This window comes from Orbicella faveolata, unplaced genomic scaffold (assembly GCF_042242905.1).
Source record: "Orbicella faveolata isolate gen_17 unplaced genomic scaffold, um_ofav_v1 contig_34, whole genome shotgun sequence".
NCBI classification, from domain to species: Eukaryota; Metazoa; Cnidaria; class Anthozoa; order Scleractinia; family Merulinidae; genus Orbicella; species Orbicella faveolata.
This window is the reverse complement of record NW_028301563.1, coordinates 25,435,337-25,447,500: the sequence shown is the minus strand read 5'-3', so window position 1 is coordinate 25,447,500 and position 12,164 is coordinate 25,435,337. Positions and strand designations below refer to the sequence as shown.

General features: G+C 38.8%; 2 protein-coding genes across 2 annotated transcripts in view; one reads left to right on the top strand and one right to left on the bottom strand.

The window, feature by feature from the left end:
• LOC149105442 (insulin-like growth factor-binding protein complex acid labile subunit) overlaps positions 1–5,905 on the bottom strand; it is an 11,600-nt gene extending 5,695 nt beyond the window's left edge. Inside the window, exons 1-3 of the mRNA XM_089271642.1 lie at positions 5,832–5,905; positions 2,857–2,918; positions 2,024–2,077 (exon numbers count right to left, since the gene is read on the bottom strand). Coding sequence (XP_089127768.1) covers positions 2,024–2,077; positions 2,857–2,905 — 103 coding nt within the window. The 5' untranslated portion in view covers positions 2,906–2,918; positions 5,832–5,905. The remainder of the gene's footprint in view (positions 1–2,023; positions 2,078–2,856; positions 2,919–5,831) is intronic.
• A 1,735-nt stretch (positions 5,906–7,640) lies between these two features.
• Positions 7,641–8,117, top strand: LOC149105441 (uncharacterized protein KIAA1958-like). The gene has a single exon (XM_089272355.1). The coding sequence runs from the start codon at positions 7,641–7,643 to the stop codon at positions 8,115–8,117; it is 477 nt and encodes a 158-aa protein (XP_089128481.1).
• Positions 8,118–12,164: the final 4,047 nt, after the last annotated feature.

Here is a 12,164-nt window from a genome sequence, read left to right as displayed (position 1 = left end):
AGTTAATAGGAGGCATCTATCTTTTCTTGCCAGGCAAAACATTGTGAAGGTAGAGGGAATGTTATTAAAAGAAGAAAGAAGTGTCAAAGGAGTTATGAGCAGGGTTGTAACTCTTTACACGTGACTTTCCTATAATGATGGATGACTATTACAAGATTAACAGATTATCCCAGACATTGAAAAAGGGAACCCTTATTGTAAGTTATCCATCCCACGAGGTCACCACCTTACCGCGGTGGGATGGTTTGTGTGTCTCAGTGACCCCTAGAGCTATGTCGGCTGGAGTCTTGTACTCCTGGTAGGGTCACCCATGCCGAACAGGTCGAAGGGTAGAGGCCAGACGAAGTGTGACCTCCCTGGTCCCCTAGGTTGGGGGTTGGGCCGGGGGTTGATAACCCACTCCCGTAAAAACAAGTTTATTACAGAAACGGAAGACATTCAAATTGCTACCAACATCGGTGAAACGACGAGGGCTCACAGTAGCAGAATGACGCATTTGGGTCAAAGCCGAAAGGAAACCCAAAAGCCGACAGCTTCGATCGTGAATCCGATGAAAGCAAAACAGCTGAGTGGTAGTCATGGGCGAATGTCAGAAACCTCGCAGCAAACCGTAGTGGTTGGAAAGAGAATGTCAAAGCCTTATGTGCCTTATGGCATAAAGAGATATAGGATAGGATAGGATTGTAAGTTATATTAACTTTGGTATCCACATATTTGTTTCTTTTTTATTATTATTATTTTTTTCATTATTTTTTTTATTTTCTATTATTTTTTTTTTCACGTTGGATTCTTGTATGCGTAGGACACAGGTATATAGGCTTTTGTCATTTGTGCCCGTAAAACTGGCATATTATGCTGCTAGCACTGTTCTAAATTTTTGGAAAATTATGCCCGAATTATGCTAGCAAAATCGACAAAAGCCTACAGGTATACATGATTATTAAAAAAAGGATCATTGGATAAAACAATTGGAGAGTTTTCATTGGCTTAGCCATCATAGCATATGAGCCATTATACTATGCTCTACAAATATGGTAAGCGCGCGCGTAGTTTTTGGAGGCGTTTTAATTTTTATTTTATCTTAGTTTTCTACTGGGGGCATTTTCAATAAACGAATTATTCGACTCGCGTTTGTTGGATATCAGATGATCGATAGCCAACTCGGCGCTACGCGTCCAGTTAGCTATTGATCATCTAATATCCAACGCGTGCTCGTGGAATAATTGTTACTTACCAAATAGACATAAAAAAATATATATATTTCCTATTTGTTTTTAGCGGAGCTCCGGCGGCCCCAAGGGCCGCCAATCGGAGCCCCGTACTCATATGGGAAAGAAAAGGAAACCCATGAGTTGATTTTCTCATGGTTATCATAGCTAGCGGTATTGCTCGTGGGCGCGTACGCACGACGACGACGACGACGACGACGACGGCGACGGCGGAGTTGCCCAACATGGCGGCCATTCTCCAAATAATAGGTTGACAGAGACATGCAGCCGTGGTTTACCGTGTACTTCCTTGATATTGGACATCCATGTTATGATCAATTGACACCTGTCAATACAAGGTATCCGCTGACCAGTATCACGTGACCATATCGCGGGCTCAGGTTTACAGCTCCTCGAGGTCACGTGTTTTCTTGAAGTTGACCGCTGACGAAGCGCTGGTTATCGATTGGATCGCGGGCTCATATTGGGTTAGTTTGTTGGAAACAGGGCAGGATTGCTCGGAAGCCAGTTTACGCTAACCCAGGATTAAAAGTTAATCGAATTATAACTTTTTCTTCTATGCAAATGTGTTTTGCTGTTTTGTTTTGTGTATATGGTGATTATTAAAACTCAAAACAGAAGGCCAAACAATATACAGAAACCTCACCGCGAAGTTACAAAACTCAAATCAAAATTCTACCTTTTTCTGGGTTAGCTTAATCGGGCTTTGAACAACCCGGCCCAGGAGCTACGCTTTTAGGCTGGCCTAAATCTATATATTATTTTATCTTATTTTGTTTTACTTTAAAACTTACGGTCAAGGCTTCCCTGACGAGTATGTTGAGGAGACGTCTTTACAAAAATTGCAGCTGCCGAAAAAAGAGACACATCTTTCTTGAGTTAAATGCCATGCGCAAAGGGAATTCGTTTGCTTAAAAAACCCTTACATACGGTGGTTGCGCCCGCAGCATGAGCGGCAGTGAAAACTGAGTTGTCCTATTGAAACAACAAAATAGTCTCTTTCTTCGCAGTTAAAAAAAAAACAATGTCATGCTCGCTTTGGCCTCTGATCTATTGCTTAAATCGAGAATTCTGGGTTTAGTTTGGCGAGCAACAATATATTTTGTTCAAAACGACACAGTTCTTATCCCACCTGGCGACAGACGTCGAAGAGTGAGTGGCCGAACACAAACGACTCATTTTGGCGTCAAATTAAAAGCACAAAATGTTTCATATTTTTCACGTTTAAAATCTGATTAGCTTTTTTGCATTAGAAATCCCTTTTCACAAATATCTAGCGCCGTTTTTATAGAGAAAAGTTGCCGGACTGCAATGTCTTTCATGTTAACAAGCACTTGGCGTAAGGACAGTACAGTTTTTCCTTCTGCTGAATCCTGATTGGTCAAATGAAATTGCAGGCGCACCAGCCAAATGCAAGGAAACTGAAAAATGTCCCCAGGGCCCGCGTTCCCCTTGACTAGTGACCGCTAGACGTGTTCCCGACCACTGGTAAGGAGAATTTGGGCTCTGCAAACAAAATTGAAACATGTATGGTGACCGCCATAGCCTTCCCTCGTCATTTCAAGCTTAAATTCAACTCAGTGCCTTTAAATAGAGTAAAACAAATAATGAAAACACAAACACTTACTTAGCACAAGAACAGCAGCCCACACACTTTTCCTGGGAGACATTTTCATGTCCGTAATGACTCTAAAATTGTTCAGATATGTTGTTGTATTAGAACACAATTTATTTAATGCATATTGAATGCATGCCTTTTAGAATGGAACTCACTTAAAACCCAGTCCAAGTTCGAAATGACACTAGTAAAAAAAGATTTACACCTAGCATTTGGAAATGGACTAAAGTTTCGTACAATGCATTACTTAAGGCAGTCAATATTTCCATGGAAACGATAAACAAAAAAAAAATAAAATAAAAATCAGAAAGCTGTATTTTGCGCGAACCAAATATGATGCAAAAAACTAATAGCAATGTCCCAAACTATGGTATATGGCATATAGAATATACAAGAATAAAATCATTCTGTATGTTTGATCTCGAGTAAATCCCAAGAATAATTCAAATTATACTTTTTGCATCACAATAGTGAATAAACCGAGAGACACTATTTTTATTACGTTGCTTAAATAACCCCCAAAAGAGTCTTGAAGATAAGTTTTGAAGCCATAAAAGTTTGGTTGCTTTTGTATTTGTAATTTTCGGGCAATTTTTGTTTTGTTTTGTTTTGTTTTTTAAACCCTCCATTTTACCCTCAAAGCAGGATTTGATTTTCCCTCTTAAAAAATTATTCGTCTTTTTCGCTGAAAAACAGTGGCACCGTTTTTTTCCTTTTTTTTTTTTTTTTTTCACATGCACACGTATTCTAATATATTAAAACTCAGAGAAATGAAAAGTGTTTCCGTCTCTAAGATCGTGTAGCCACGCAGGTTAAAATAATAAAATTGTTATTATATTATTAAGAATGTATTAATATTTGCGTTATTATTTTATTATTGAGACAATAATATAATTTTAATAATATAATATTCTAATAATAATAATAATATAAAGTAATATTATTATTAGAGATTTATTTTGTTTCTGTAATCTTAGCGACCACAAGATCTTTACGATCATTCTCGTACGATATATAACCTTAACTCTTATTATGCGAGGATTTCAGATCTGCGCTTATTGAAACTGCGAGCTATTCTTCATCTGAAGATACAAATTGGCTGCTTCATCTTGAATAATTTCGTTACTCTTATCAATTGTTTGCTTGCCAACATAGTGGCATGGAAGAAGAAATTATAGTTTTTGCCCCCGCAGGGTTTTGGCCCGGACAGCCAAAACCCGAGGAGGCACCCTAGAGGTCCCCGCGTAAAAGGCGCGAAAATTTCGCCGACGCAGAAAAAATTCTCGATTTTTCAGAACACGGCTCGCAAAGGATTGCCGAAAGTTTGCTGGGGGTCAAATAAACATACCGCAATAAAGTAAATTCTCTTCGAAATGTCGGAGATCCTGATATAGAACAAATTGAAAACGATTTCAAAGATCCTGAAGATGGATTTTGCGATAAAAACAACTCAGAAGGTATCGTAAGTAATTCTGAAGTACCGGTAAATCACGATATTCGAGGTGAGTGTCGCTTCGCTCGTGTTCAATTGTGACAAAGATACTTCCGATCGCCAGTATTTTGGCATGCCGTTTATTGAGATCGCTCATTATTGTTGAGTAATCTTACGTGACGTAGAGCTCATGTCACGGCTAGATGACTTGGCAGGAATCCAAAAGTAAATGTAAATGTTTTGCAGCGTTTTCGTTGAGGACAAAGAACTTGACTCTAATTTGCATTTATAGATTAGAGGTGACAGTAACGCGATACTTGTTACCTGAGTATCAGGCCTTTCTTAGCAAGAGGGTAGGGGAAGGGGAAATTGCAGAGAAAGGCCTTTTCTTTGCCGGGTGCGTCCTCCTCCTACCCGTCTCAGAAAAAAAATCGTGACAACAAGTTCCAGATGATTTTCTCAACTGCTGTTCTGCTTTCGAGATACGTTTTGGTCTTTGTTTCATCATCAAATTGAAACAGCAGTTTGTTTCTCTATAATTTTTTAACCATTTTTTCTTAAGTTCTACTGAGTGAAATCTTTGTAACAGGAGTATTAGTTCCCATGAGGGGAACTTTTTTTTTTTTTCAGAAATTACTTTGTGTGATCTTTCAAAGGAAAACTCACGGCTGTCTGGAATGGAATGAGTTAACTAGAAAGTGTTGGTTTAGTTTACTTAGTTGAATGTTTGGATAATAACCATGATAAGATGCCTAAGTCATAGGAACATTATGAGTGATAAAGTTTACAAAAAAATATATAGAAGTTTTAGTTCATATAATAATGTTCAATTGTTTTCAATCGGTAGAAATAAAAAAAAGCGGGGGGCAGCTTTAGTGATAACTATCACTAGTGTTAATATATTCTCGGAAGACTATAAAAAAAATAACTGTTTATTGATACCGTCTTCGTTTAATTAGAAGTAGAATTGTTTGTTTTGGGAACTAAAATGACAGTTTAGAAGTCTCTGAAATATATTCCTTTCAGTGCAAAGCAATAAAGGATGCTCTGAAAGTTTTTTTTTATGTACCTTTCCTTGGCCCCGAGCTCACAATCCGAACTCTCCACACATATCTGAGCACATTTCTTTCGATTTTAGTTCAGAGAATGTGGTTGTCTGTAAAGACGTTTTATCCACACTGTACTGATGATTATCTTTGTTCCAACAGCAGTCAGTTGACAACATTTTAATGTCCCTCTTTCAGTTGAAGGAAGAGGAATCACGATCAACGAACAGCAATTTTTAACTTTTAATGATCTCTGAAATGTTTCTCGCTAGAACTTTACTTTTTTAAGTTATTTAAGATACACGTTGCAGCGTGTTCCATTCTTTAAGCCGTAATTAATATTTGTGGCAAAATAATATTTATGAACAGGATGTTGAATACTCACCGCATATTAAACGAAAGGAAGTTATTTCTACTGCATGAAGGTAGAATTTCTTATCGCTTTTCAAATACCAATTTGTGGTGACTAAAAGGTTAAAGGAAAATAAATAAGCTAAGTAATTCACCTGAAAGTCTTCTCTCTGCTGCTAGCAACTGGTCATGTCAAACGATAAGCAAAAGAAGCAATGAATTAATCATCGTACAGAAAAGTAAAGCCATTCACAGCTGTTGCCATTTTTAATAAAAGTGCGCTACAGGCTAGGAGCATGAACTATAATTTTACCATATAGATATTGATGAAACATCGGGACTTTTATTGTTCCTAAAATTTAATTTCTTGTCGCGTGCCGTGAAGATATTATTTTTAAGCTTTCACGTGTAAGGATATTGATGTTGTCATTGTTACGGTCATGTATAATTTCTCTTTCGACATCTAAAATTTTCTCGGGAAGCAAACGTTCTTTATCTTTATTTTCGTTTAACTGGTTTTCATTTAAATCTAAACATTTTCGCTCACGATCCCTACCTCAGTTAATCTGACCACTGCTTTCGGTGCTTTTGAAATGAGTAAAAACCTGAGACGTCTATTTCATAAAAATTGGATGTTTCATCAATATTCATACGTAATAAACAGAGCATTATCTGGCGTCTTGGAATAAGAATTTCATCTTCGTTGAGTTCGTTCGCGAGAGATACCTCAACACGACATGAGCAAATTTGTATTCCCCGTGAGGCCATGCAATATCCTCTATATTTTACCAATGTGATTTTTTACAATGTACTTGTTTAACATTAGGAATTTCTATTTTGTTTGTTGACAGGGGTATTCGGTGTTTTAAAATAACTGGTCAGTTTACAAATTGTGGACAAGTAAAACAGAATATTCTTCTTCTTGTCACAAATGTTATCTTCTTCGATATTACCCATGGTATTTTCTACGTTCTACTATCATTTGACTTTTAAATTCAATAAACAGAATTCCGTTTTTCAGCTTTTCGATTTCCTCGCTAATAATTCTGTCTTTAACTGCGAGTATAAGTTGCTTGCATTCCATGTAGCTGTTGATTCCTCCTAAAGACACCACATCCAATTTGACCAATTTCTATATTCTCTAAAACTATTTGCTTGACAATAAGGTGCATGGAGCATAGTGCGTGGAATATAAATACTGGAAAATGTTAATGAGTACAATAGCGGGAAGAAGTGTATAAAAATATTACAATAAAGGAAAGCGTGAAAATTACAATAAAAAGTTTAGATCACCGGATGTGCAGACTTCTAAGCTCTATGCACATATTGCAACGCACCAGTGAAGGCAGATGTTTCTGTCGAAACATGTCTGTGAATTTTAAAATTGTCGTCATTTACTTGAAATTAAAACTATATGTTTGACAACAAGGTGATATTGGAAGAAGAAATTATAACTTAATCCTCGCAAGGTGTTGTATACAGTTAATTGTTCAAGTTAGGCCTTTAAACAAAATAGATATCGCAAAAATATTTGGTTTGAAACACGTTCAAAAATCAATGCGATTGCCCCGGGTCATTGTGCAATAAAAAGCTAATAATATACGTACTGAACAGGCTTTCTTGGGGCGAGAAGTACAAAGCAAACTTTTGCGCTGTCACGTACGTCAAGGTGAACGTCAGCGTGAACGTCAACGCTTTCAAAGTTAATAACATAGAGGGCAAAATTACTAAATGCTGATTGGTCAATGAAGAGGGTATTTTTTTTTCTTAATTTCGCTTGTGAAGAGGGGAAAATTACTCGCTCACGATTGGTCCTCAGGTTTCCTAGCAACAGCTTATGCTATCAAGAAGTTGTTGCTAAAAATTTCCTGTAACAATGGCGTCTCGTTTTGAGATAATTGACGGTCGAGGAATATATCAAAGAATTAACAGAGACGAGGGAAAATGAAAACGGGAAGAAAAGCATGGGCTACTGGAATAACGTTTTAAAAAAGTGGGCGAATGAAAACTTCCAAACAAATTTAGCAGAGTACGAGAGCGATGTCCTCGACCAAACACTGTCTCAGTTTTATGCCGAGTTACGAAAAGACATCGGGGATGACTACGAGCCCGATTGCCTGAAAGTAATGCAGGTATCACTGGAGAGATATCTAAAATCAAAAGCCTATGCGAAGTCCATCATCCGATATAGGGAGTTTCTTAGCTCCAGAAAAGTCCTGGAAGGGAAGACCAGAAAACTGCGAGAGCAGGGCACAGGAAAGCGACCAAACCGATCCAGAAGTTTGACAAACGAAGAGAAAGAAGTCCTCTGGCAGAACAGCCAGCTTGGAGGAGGCACTCCACGAGCTCTACTTAACACCATCTGGTGGCTGCTCACTCAGCACTTTGGCCTACGAGGGCGACAAGAACACCACCAAATGAAAGTTGAATATTTCACTTAACAGCGCGGCGACGACAGACACGAATTTGTAACTTTTGATGAAGGTCCAACTAAGGGCCTCTTCATATGAGCCCGGTAACCAGGCGGGCTCGGTTTTCGGGACGAATTTTGTGATCTGTTCATATGGGAAATTTCAGCCCGGTCGACCGGGATGAAATTCAAGAAACAAAACCAAAATGGTGGAACATAACCTTGTATCGTTCGCGACTGTCGTAGCTTTGTGGACTCTTGTAACTTTACTAATAAAGGTAATTCGCATACTTCCAAGTGGAAATACAAGACAAAAGTTAGGCCATTTTGGCCGCTATGTTGCGAATGCGAAGCTATTTTGTCAAAAAAAATTCGTCCCGCTCACCCGGGCTGGAGTGTTCATATGGGAAAATTCTCATCCCGGTTACCGAGATCTCGGTCGCAAAACCCGAGATCTTGGGAAGCAGGCCAGCCCCGACTCTCATATGAACACATCGAAATTTTTACGAAGGAAAGAGTGGCGAGGCGAGATCTCAGAAAGCGAGTTAGCCCGGTTGCCGAGCTCATATGAAGAGGCCATAATACGAGTCAGGAAGGACTTAATGTGAAAACCAGACTAGTCATCCCCAAAATGTTTCCCACAGGGAATGAGGAAAGGTGACCCGTCACGTTGTTCAAATGATATCTGGAGAAGCGACCAAGCAAAATGATGGAAAGCGGTCCGTTTTATCTCACTGTCATCGACAAACCATGCAGTTTCAAGCGTTTAGTACAAGAAAACCCCAATGGGAAAGAACGCCTTAAACACAATCATGAAAAACATGAAAGAAATCTCATCGCTGAAGGATCTGTGCCCCGAGAAGAATTTGACCAACCATAGTGCAGGAAAAACCATGGTGAAGAAGCTGAAAAGTTCTGGTATCCCAAAGTGTGAAATATAGAATATTACACGGTGACGTACCTGCCAAACGGGCTGACGATTATGACTCAGGAGGAGAACGAGAGCAGCAGATCATTTCACGAGCCATTGACAACACTGGTCCTGTTCCTCCAAGAACTGCTTAAAGTCAGCTTTACGCAGCAAATTCTCTGCAGTCACTGCTGTCACTGCAGCGTCACCTTGAAGCTGAGAATGATGCCGTTCAGAAGAGCATAAGTGATCTAAGGCGAGGATACAAGCGTGTCTTCATCGAAGAATCAGATTCTGCGTGATCTGAACGCGTTTTGAACGTTTTAAATTTGTTTGAAGATGCACTTACTTTATATTTTCAAAGTTGAAAGTCTGGTTGTCCATGTCCTGGTATCTTTGTGCAAAACGAAAATTTCATTCGGCTCAGTCGTGCGTTTGTTACTCAGGAGCGCATTCAGAAATTCAGTAATTTTTCCCTCTATTTCATTAACAAGTAATAGCGATGGGTCCACGTAAAAATGATTAAGGATTAATATAGCTTGTGTTTTCAGAAGTTGCTGAAATTGAAAACACGCGTGATATTTATCCTTAATTTTACTCGGCCCCATTCGATTACCTATAGAAATATTCAGTTTTCTAGTCCAGTCCGCGTTCGTAGATTCACGATCACTTCATCTTTTTCACGGCGACATAAACTTTAGTTTCTTAAAGAGGTTTTATACAGAATATCGCAAATGTCCTACACACTCGATGAAAGAAGTATTTTGCGTAGTATTTTGGCGTTTTGCGATCATTTCTCCAGTTCCAAGCAGACTTCCCGCACGCTTCTAGCATTTGAGTCAGGATTTGATAGAAACGAGCCGTGCAAACGAATGTCCACGTACGAACATGGCTATCTTCTTCTTCACCTAACACTCTACAGCTTCTTGACAATATGGTATTTATATCGACGGATTTAAAGTCTCTATGATCGTTAAAAGGTCATGCTGGTTTCCGTTGAAGTCTCTTGCAAACTTCTCTGGGTCTGAAGTCCGAACCCTTGATCGGGATGTGAGCAAACAAAGGGAAAGGAATGTTCCCCTTGGTTTCTACAGACGTTCGTGGGGGAAGAAGATTGCGTGACGAGCACAAAAAGCGTCTTCGTACGAGGCTACACCATTACCATACGTACATCTTTTGTACTGGAAATCCATGTTATGGTCAACTGATAGCTGTCAAAACAAGGTATCCGCTGACCAGTACCACGTAAAGATATCACGGGCTCAGGTTTGGAGCCCAGATACTGGTTTTTGATTAGTTCCCGTGCTCAAGCCGGGTTTCCACTCTGAGGGTGAAGAAGGAGGCACGTAAAAGGCAACATTTTCGCGCGAGTTGTTGACTTTTCTTCCGAGATACTCCTTGCACAATTGTCTCTTGGAAAGCCCCTGTTAAGTTTTTAAGGTGGTAAAGTACCCTCAATATGGACCAAAAGCTTATTTAAATATGGTGAAGAAAGATCAATTGTGTGCTATTGCACTCAAGAAGAGAAATTAAATTTCTAGAGTTTTACTCAAAATGGTTGCTATGGAAACCAGCCACAGCCTTTTGAAGTAGTGTTTTATAGTATTGACGCCAACACTTACTGCTCTTTTACAAAACAAGTATTGACTGTCAAATAAGCATATCATGTAAGTTTCTGTTTTGTTCTGTGATATGAACCTAAGTTTTGACAGTTAACTCTTATTTTCAGTGCTTTTTACAGCTTTATTTGGAAATAACCTTATTTTTTACCACACCCAGTGGACAAATCATCTCATGTCACGTGACAGACCTTAAAATGTTACGATTTTTTTGGTTTATATCATCACGACACTATTGGTCTTTGATGAGCCCAAGTTTCAGAAATTCTACTTAAAAACCTTGCAAAGTAGAAATGTTGCCGCGAAGTCAGTCGGTACAAAAGTAAACTTTTAAGAAAAACGCTCTTTAAGTTTTTACACGAAGTATTAAGCATTTAACGAGCCACAAATAGTGGGGGAGGGGGGGTGCAGATTAGATCTCGGGGGAGGGGGTGCAATTGTTGTTCTATTTTGTAAAAAGTTACCGCAGTTGTGGGAAATATTCCTTGTCATAAGGGAAATGAATGAGCCTGTGATGGCAATTTGAGGCAAAGATTTTCACAAATAATTATACCAATCGAGTTGTGCATGTCTTAAAAGTTTTTTTCTAAATAGTTTCGTTCATATAAGTTAAAAATAATCTATATTTTTGGTCACGTTCTTATAGTAAACAGTCGTTGCTATGGCCGTTGCCACGTGAAAAAACTTTTACCACTGTGTACTTTCCTTAAATTTCACACTCATCCGGAAGGAAATTCGGCAAGATCGTTTCAAAATGTTTTTGACAAATCCTCAAGGGTCTTAAGTCTTGTATTTCCATGAAATTGAATTTTTTTAATGAACATCGCCATATTTTAGGGTACCATACCACCTTAAAGTGGACATTTTGAGTGTTTGTAAGGTCTTCTAGTTTGCACTAGTCTATAACAGAACAAATTGCAAATGGCAAATGCCATGCCAAATTTACTATATATTATTTTAAGTAAAACAAAGCCCTCTTCTGATTTATGACTATCACGTGATTGCTATACTGCCCCCCCCCCCCACTGAGTTATTGCATAACTAATATAAAATTCCTCAATATTTCATAAAATGAAGGGAAATTTAGCCCTTTGTCTAGGAATATCATTGCTGGAGACGCTTAATGACCTTGTGAGGCAAATAAGGCACCCATTATAACCTGATTTACCATTACAGGCTCATTCATTTCCCTTATGAAAAGGAACATTTCCTACAACTACGGAAGCTTTTTACAAAATAGATGAAAAAATTTGGTCAGGTTTAGACGTACGGTTAGGGTAAGGGTTACCTCACTCATTGTTACGGTTAGCTTTTAGGGTTAGGCTTAGGGCAAGGGCTAGGGTTAGGCTTAGCCTTAGGGTTAGGATTAGGTTTTAGGGCTAGGCTTAGGGTTAGGGCTAGGGCGAGGGCTAGGGTTAGAGTGAGGGTTAGGGTTAGGGTTAAGGGTTAGGGTTAGGGTCAGCGTATCAGTTGAGAAATAGAAATCTGTGTTTGTTTTAAAGGAAAAAATAAAAGCACTTGACGTCTTTTTCGGTACGTAGGAATGAAA